This window comes from Montipora foliosa, chromosome 14, assembly GCF_036669935.1.
Source record: "Montipora foliosa isolate CH-2021 chromosome 14, ASM3666993v2, whole genome shotgun sequence".
In the NCBI taxonomy this organism is placed as follows: Eukaryota; Metazoa; Cnidaria; class Anthozoa; order Scleractinia; family Acroporidae; genus Montipora; species Montipora foliosa.
In genome coordinates this window covers 6,625,932-6,634,271 of record NC_090882.1, presented here as the reverse complement: position 1 = coordinate 6,634,271, position 8,340 = coordinate 6,625,932, and the positions used below count along the sequence as shown (strand labels likewise).

Genomic DNA, 8,340 nt, shown 5'->3' with positions numbered 1-8,340 from the left:
GAAACTCTGTGTTTGAGAATTGTGACGTCCTGCATTTGATCATGCATGAATTATTGTGTTTCTGAGAATTTCCTTCGAACGAATGTATTTTTCATTCGATCTAGTATTGGTATGGTTAATTTTAAATCTATTACAAAGAGAGTTTTCTAATCATATTCATTGCACTGTTCTGCACTGCTTTATACAATTATATCAAGATCGTGTCAAACATTTTATCAGTAGACCGATGTTATAAGATTTATACATCAAAATGGAAAGTCTTTGTAGCAAAGAATGCGCAGCAACTGAGAGAAAAATTCTTATATCGACGTTTAATTAGACTTGCAATTTTCGTTTCAGTGAATCTTGCGAACAATTCAATTCCAGTCGACTGAAAGCTGCAAGCTTGTAAACTTGATTCTTCATTGTTCCACTGCTCAATACGCCCAAATAGATGATGTTGTTTTGTTCCTTGTGGATTTTAATTTACATAAGGACTCAGGCAAACTAACTAATTTCTTTTAGTGCCATTTTGTCAAAAAATTTGAACGGATTAAAATTGTACTTTGAACAATCTTGCACAATTCAATTTCGTAATAACACTTCCATCGTTATATTTTCGTGCTCAAATTGCTGCCTTTAACAAATCTTTCCTAGGCCTGGTGAATTTTGAAAAGCATTAAATTTGTCTATTTTGAGCTCACTTACAACCAAACATTTCAAAGGAGTATTTTAATGATTGTTTTGATACAGATGCCTGAACTTTTGAAATATTTACATTAATTTAAACTCATAATTTTATTTTAATCATAGTTTTGTAATTAGTATTCTTAGTTATGTTTACATCAATAATTATTATTTTGCTTTGTCATTTTACCTCAAAGTTGTGCATTTCCTGTTAATGCTGTACTAATATAGGGGTCTCAAGTTCTCTTATACATGTAATTTATCAAAATAAATTATTATTTTCATGGAATTTATTAACAATCTAAGTAATGATGTTACTTGTACAACTGGAAATATTTTAGTTCTTGAAATGGAACAGGATTGATGCATTTTGATTTATGTGGCAAAGACACCTATGATTCACAGTTTGTTTCTTTTCCTTTTTTAAACACCTATCAGTCGGTGAACAAAGTTTTGTAAACATTGTAATATGCTTTATAGTTAAAATGTTAATTTTCTGTAGGCATGTTTTCTTCAAAAATGCACCTTTTACAAAATGCTTTCCACAGTTAATTTACTTAACAAAGGTCAGTTAAGATGACAAGTGCGTCATGCCACTATACTTGCAGATTTTTCAACATTGCACACGATATTATCCCTGTAGTGCATGATGTGAATTTCATATTGTGCAAAGGGGGGTAAGTTACTTTTGAGCAGTACTGTTCATTTAGGGTTAGTGTACCAGTTACGTGTCTGTGGTTTACTTGGCATCCTATGTGGGTTGAGTTAATTGGTTCTCCATTCTACTCTGAGAGGTTGTGCTCTGGATATGTTTTTTTTTTTTACAGTCTACTCAAAATCCGTTTTGCCTTGAAGTACAATGTACACACCTGTCAGTTCTAGGCACTGTGTCAACAAACTTTTCTACTCAACTTATTCTCTAAAATTGTTCCAAGTGTACAACGACTTTGCATTGCTGTTTTCAAAGACCTACATTTTATCACATTGGAAATCAATTTGTGGTTTCCACCTGGTGTTAATCCCGTTCCTCCTCGTATGGTGGTAGATGAACTTACAACAAGTTTGTCCACTTTTTTGGGAGTCTCTAAAGCAGCAACTTTGAAGGAGAAAGTTAACCCATTGACTCCTGAATGCGGTCATGCAAAGTGACTCCTGAAACCAGTGAAAATTTATTGGGTCCAATGTACATTGTACGCAACAGTTATTTTGAATGACTGGATGACTATTTATTAATTTGAATTAATTGTCAGGTGCCTTTTTCAGTTCTGCAAAACCTGAAACTGGAATATCATAATATACAGTACCTTTGATCTTGAATAATTGGTCTGATCTTTTGAAAAGTGTCTTAATGGCGGCACGGGGAACAGCACAACGCCCCAATGGAGCTGTGCAGGGAAAGATTTGTCAATTCAAGCTGGTTCTTTTAGGTGAGCATTATACATGTACGCTATCAAAACAGTTAGATGAAGCTATGTGCATGTTGTGTCACTTTATGACTCCTACATGTAAGACTGAAGTTACAAGGGATGGAGTCAGATGAGTGGTTACAGCAAATCAAATACCGAGCATTAGAGCTGCACATATATTTTTATCTTTAAGAGAAGAACGACTGTAGCATTCTCAAGGACTAGATTGTATTCTATTACTTAGTGATTCTGCTGTAAACGTCTTTCACTTCTTGTCAAATGCAAAACTGAATCTTTGCAGTAAGCAGAAGCCTTAGCCTTCTTATCTAATGATGATCCTTGTTATAACGTCTGCATGTGATTGGTTAAATAGCAGACTATAGTGAGTGAAGTTGTTGAAACTTTCTGGTGGCTGTTGGTACTTACTGAAACCACTGTGTGCTGTGTACATGTATGTATGTGAACCAGAGGCAGGATTATTGTTTTGTTGTTTTACATTGCACACTTGATATAAAGGATGTAATAAACTTAGTCACAATCCGAGTAAGATTAATAATTATTATTTTAATACAGATAGATCTTCATAGAATCTTGTTTTTATTTTAGGTGAATCTGCAGTAGGCAAGTCAAGTTTGGTTCTTAGGTTTGTCAAGGGGCAGTTTCATGAATACCAGGAAAGCACAATTGGAGGTCTGGATTTCCTTTTTTGCCAAATTAGCATTTGAATACCCCTGGGGATTTTTACTGTGCACATACATATCTGCAATTATATTTGTAAATTATTTAATTATCTATTTATTTGTTTCTTTATGAAGTGTAGATCTATAGTTTGTATTTTCGGCATAACATGTGAAAGCATGACTTGCAAGATTGTTTACCCCACTGAACTATCAATTGCAGTGCAACTCAAAGCTAAGGGAACTTTGCATACGTGTACCATACACATGTACTATATGATGCGTATGTGTTTGTTGACATTGGCGATTGCATACATGTACGCTTTCTTGTACCACTTTTTAATTCATTGCGGCCATATTTTTGCTTTATGTGGCATTGTGTTATTTCTATTCCATCGTGAGTCCTTTCAGCCTACTTTGCTTCTTTGACGTAAACACTGATTATTATTGGGAGAGCTTCGTAAAAGACACCTTAAATATTTCGTGTTAAGCTAAAATATTTTTGAAATGTCCTTACATAAATTCAGGGATGTAGGAAATTGGTTGTAATTGCATTTAGCTGAAAAATCGTCAAATCGTGATGCCACTAAGGACATGACATGTACTTTCAACACACTACATACATGTAGGGTTTCCATTCTGTTTGGAATACAAGTCACATTGCATGGGGATTGTCGAGAAGATAATTTGTGTAATACAATAAAGTAGATGTTACTAAGCCCTGGTGGCCGACACATTTTATAACCCTGGAAAATGATGATGATTGCTACACATATTGTTTAATCCTTCTGTCTTTAGCCGCCTTTCTGACACAAACAGTGTGTTTAGACGATACAACAGTCAAGTTTGAGATATGGGATACTGCTGGCCAGGAACGTTATCACAGCTTAGCTCCAATGTACTACCGTGGGGCACAAGCTGCTATTGTTGTGTATGACATAACAAGCCAAGAAACCTTTGGGAGAGCAAAGAATTGGATCAAAGAGCTCCAGCGACAGGCCAGTCCAAATATTGTCATTGCATTGGCTGGGAATAAAGCAGATCTTTCGAGCAAGAGAATGGTTGAATATGAGGTATTTTAAGAGTTGTGTTTTGTTTGAGTTTGGTCTTTGAAGTTACTTGTTTTCCCCTACCAAAAAGAGGAGAGTGCCGGTACTGCCGCATCCCTGCGTGGATGTGATAACACTTGTACATACATGTCGCATTGTCTAAAACTCTAAGGTATTGGTTTGTGCACTGGTAAAGAAAAGCAAAAAGCAATGAATATGGTCACCGTGGTGTTTAACCCTTAGTAAAATCATCTGGCTCAATTCAGAGTCAAAGCTACATTGTGTAAGTGCTGTGCTTAGGAGCGAAGAAAGGTAAAGCTTAAAGTTTGTGTCTCGTTGTTTGATGGAGGAAAACAGTTCAAATAAACATTATGGAAACACTGCAAATCCAACTAGAACAAGGGAACATTATTGTAATAACATAATGATGAATCCTGTCAGATGTCAGAGAAGGATTTGAAGCTTCAGATTTGAGCTTTGATAAGAAATCATTAAACAGATCTCTAACCTGTCTTTAGAAACTACAAACCGGACAAAAAAAAACTTGTAGATTGAACAGAGATTTCAAATTATTGGAAGCAGTCAAAGGATGTTTGTCTGTCCAAGGGGACAGACCAAGGGCATGAGTTGCAGGTTTCATTATTATACAAGTGCAATGTTGGTACATGTACATGGATTGCTGATTTATGTTTAACTGATTAGATGAGTCATCCGTTTATGCCTTAATTTTGTACCTTTTTTTAATTAGGACGCTCAATCTTATGCAGAAGACAATGCCCTGTTGTTTATGGAGACGTCGGCAAAAACAGCTATGAATGTGAATGATATATTCTTGGCAATAGGTTAGCAATTACCACTTACATGTATGGTTAGAAAATTAATGCCCTTGATTACAGTGTAGATGTATGCCAAAGATATATGTCTAACTTGTAATTACCTTTAAATGCTATCATATGTACTATTCCTTGGGCCTTAATACTTTATATATAACATGCTTTAATGGAACATTTCCTAATTAGCCATCTTATTTTAAATTTACAGCGAAGAAACTTCCCAAGAGCGACACTACAGCCCCTGGTCCAGCGGCCAACCGACAACAGAGAGGAGTCGACCTCAGGGAGACTAGTGAATCTCACCAGGGTGGCTGTTGTAAATAATTTTCTCTTCTTGATCTATTCTCATTTGAATGCTCCAGTGTAAATCAGATATGTGCAATTAGAATTCTGTGGACGACATCACATTAGCAAGGTCAACCTATGACAACCATGTTTGCAGCCTTTGTTGCAACCATCAAGTAGCTTACTAGACCTTTTCCTGTGCGGAACTGTTATTTTACTTTTTCATCGGTATTCAGGGAAAGTAATTTTGGGCAGTATTCATGGGATAAAGTAATATTTTTTAGCCCTGCCATTACATTCCTGAAGCAATTCTATAGTGCTGTGAGATTTCTTGAGTCGTGAGTACACTTCATTCAGTTTGTAGTGAAATGACATGGAGTGTGGTGTGGGGATAACTTTACAAAACTGTCAGTGAACTGGATACAACTTTAAGTCAGCACAATTCTTCCTACTCTGAGGCCAAGCCAATGACGGGTACTAATCGTGCAGAGATGAAGTTGATTCCAGTTCAATTTAGAGGGTTAATAATAGTAGTAATAATAAGGCTCACTGTAATATTTTCTCTCTTTCTCTGCACTTGGGTATTTGGGCACACTCCTTGGACTGGATTTAAATCTCAATCCAGTTGGATTGGATAATAATCTCAATCCAGTTACAGTGCACTTGGTCACTTTCAACCAATATCAAGTGATAAAATTGGCTCTGTATATTGTGATACTTCATGATGACTTAATGGTTTAGAAAAGGAAGAGCCAATAAGATTAAAATGTTTGGACTAAAATGATATGCCAGAGGAGTGATCATTTAACCCATTGACTCAAGAACCCCGCCTCCAACCATTGACGAGTAAAATTATGTGGCGTTAGACAGAGTAAAGTCTATTTATGATTCTCACTTCTAGGAATCAACTGGTTAAAGGGGACATAGTTTTTTTTAGTGGATGTAGAGGTCGTTAACCCATTGACTCCTGAAACCTCTCCCCCTTACCCCCCCGCCTCCCCCCCTCCCCCCACACCCCCCGTCCCTCATTGACAAGGATAATTTTCTGGTGTTATACAGAGTAGACTCCCATTTTAAGTCTCACTCAAAGGAGTCGTTGGGTTAGTTTAAGAGGGCTGGACAGTTAAGCATGAATAAATTTCCTGCACCACGAAAGTACCATTAGAGAAAATCATCATGCACAACTAAGCTAAAGAAAATGGTGTGCATCAGAAGGCTTCCCCTGAAAAACTTTATGGTCTCGTTACTGTGAGAGGGATGCTTTTCAATTGTTCTAAATTTACCCATTCAAGGAGGCCAACTTCGGAACTGTTTGCCTTTTTTTCACTTCCCTTTAAAATGATAAGCATCCTTATGATATAAACACCAGTGAAATACCAAGCGAGCTTTCATGCAAAAACATGTTTTCACACATGAAAAGATCACTGTTGCTATGGTTTCATATAAAACTTTTGCCTTTTGATGCCTTTCGTAGTATTTCAGTGGTGTTTATATAATAAATAAAATATTACATTGCCACGTGAAGATACGAAATTTCTCTTAAAGTGTTGAATATTTCACGAGTGAGCACACGGAACAAGTGAAGTATTTGTCAACACTCAAGAGAAATTTCGTATCTCCGCGTGTCCATGTAATATCTTCTATTTATCATTTTGGTAGGGAAATTCCCCTTTGATTTACATGGTAGCTTTCTCTGATAAGCGTGTGATCTTGTGTTCATTTAGTTTGTTTCATGTAAATATGCCCCACAAGAAAAGATACAAAGTAGAAAGACTTGGCCTGGCTTCCATACAGAAGCAAAAAATACATGTATCTTGAAGTGACTTTAAAAAGTACTCTGGGCCAAATCTGAAGATTGTTATCAATTAGGTGTGATAGTTCCATTTATAAGATAAAGAAGCTCTGGCAAAAGTGCAGCATTGCTATATACAACAAAATGCATGGCCAAAATTTTTTGCAGAAAAAAAAACCTCTTTAAAAATTTTACAAAAAATGTTCGAGCAATGTCATGTTGCCAGACATTGTTGGAACATGAAGGCTGGTTTAAGAGCTTTTTGTGAAGGTTTTATTTTCATATGCTGTAAGAAATTCTTGCTGGTTTTGATCCAATCTATCAGGGGCTGAGTAATGTACTTTACAACAATTATTTTAGGAAAACTTGGACTAATTATTATTGCAATCTTCAGTTGGGCCTTAAAAAGTACAGATGTCAAGCCTATAGAGTGTTTTCACTCACGTGATCATTAACCTTGTTTTTCCACCGAAACAAAAGAAAATTAGTTGGATACACCAACATGGCCGCCATTCAATTGTTTGGGAACACTAATATGGCTGCTGTGACGTCACATGAAAACACTCTATAGCTGTTTATTTGGAGTAAGGAATCTTTTAGCCCGCAAAATTATGGAGGCAAAGGAATCTTTGCCTATTCATAGTCCTGGTAGTGAAGTCTGTCCAAAACATTTTCTTATGATCAAATTTTTGTAAAACAACTGTCTTAGCAAAATCAAAATTTGTATGTGGTAAGCCACAGTACCATGGTATTTGCCACTTTGATAATTATACAGTGCAACTATAGACCAATGTTGGATTATTGTGGATGAGTGGAGCAGCTGTGAGACATCAGTGCTGGCTGGAATTAGGTAATCAAATGGGAAATGGCTAGTGATGAGTGCAGTGAGCATCATTGGTGGTCTAATGTTAGAACCCTTTTGGCAAATAAAAGGGTGCATGTAGGATGGCTTTTTGGAGCAATGATGGACCAGTATTGCAATGTTATTGCCCAGTAGAAGGCCAGTGTTAGACAAATATCTTTGTGTACAATTGGTGCCCCATAAGGGCTCCAATGTAGTATATTACAAAAAAGAGGACTATGAACTTTTACACAACTTCACTTTAAATTTAGTTGCATTCCTCTTCACTTAGATGAGAACGTTCTAGGAAATTGAACTACAACTGCACTTTTTTCTCCTTTTTCGCATCACTAGCATCAATGATGTTTTTATCTAAAGAATTATTTCAAACTTCCACGTATGTAGTTCTCTAAAGGGTTTCTCAGTCTGAAAAGTATAAGCAAAAATAGAACATTGTACTTGTGTAATAAAACTGCAACTAATGCGTGTCTAGCAAATTTACTCTCCACCCCACCCCACCCCACCCCGAGTCCTTTACAGTCTTTTTGTATTCAGTGTGATGTGATCGTGTGATGTAAATAAAGACAGTGAGTTTGCGCTGTGGGCACGCCGGTTGAGGGGCTCGTTTCCCGAACTGTCCCGATAACTTTTTGGATCCGAAAAGCCATTTACGAAACTGCCTTACGCTGTTTTCATAAACCGGTCTTTTAACTTGTTTTCAAGATAACAAAAAGCAAAATGATATAAAATCTCTCCGTTCTTGAGATTTTAAGGGAATTATGACAGGGGAA

The 8,340-nt window shown here is 36.5% G+C and overlaps 1 protein-coding gene across 3 annotated transcripts in view; it reads left to right on the top strand.

Moving 5' to 3' along the window:
- The window catches only part of LOC137984613 (ras-related protein Rab-5B-like), an 8,471-nt gene extending 438 nt beyond the window's left edge, over positions 1-8,033 (top strand). The window contains exons 2-6 of one of the 3 annotated variants that reach the window (XM_068831782.1): positions 1,917-2,093; positions 2,679-2,762; positions 3,548-3,822; positions 4,547-4,640; positions 4,840-8,033. In XM_068831782.1, the coding sequence (XP_068687883.1) occupies positions 2,015-2,093; positions 2,679-2,762; positions 3,548-3,822; positions 4,547-4,640; positions 4,840-4,955 (648 nt within the window). In that variant the 5' untranslated portion in view covers positions 1,917-2,014 and the 3' untranslated portion in view covers positions 4,956-8,033. The remainder of the gene's footprint in view (positions 1-1,916; positions 2,094-2,678; positions 2,763-3,547; positions 3,823-4,546; positions 4,641-4,839) is intronic. The other 2 variants (XM_068831783.1, XM_068831784.1) reach the window with 2 other exon arrangements.
- Positions 8,034-8,340: the final 307 nt, after the last annotated feature.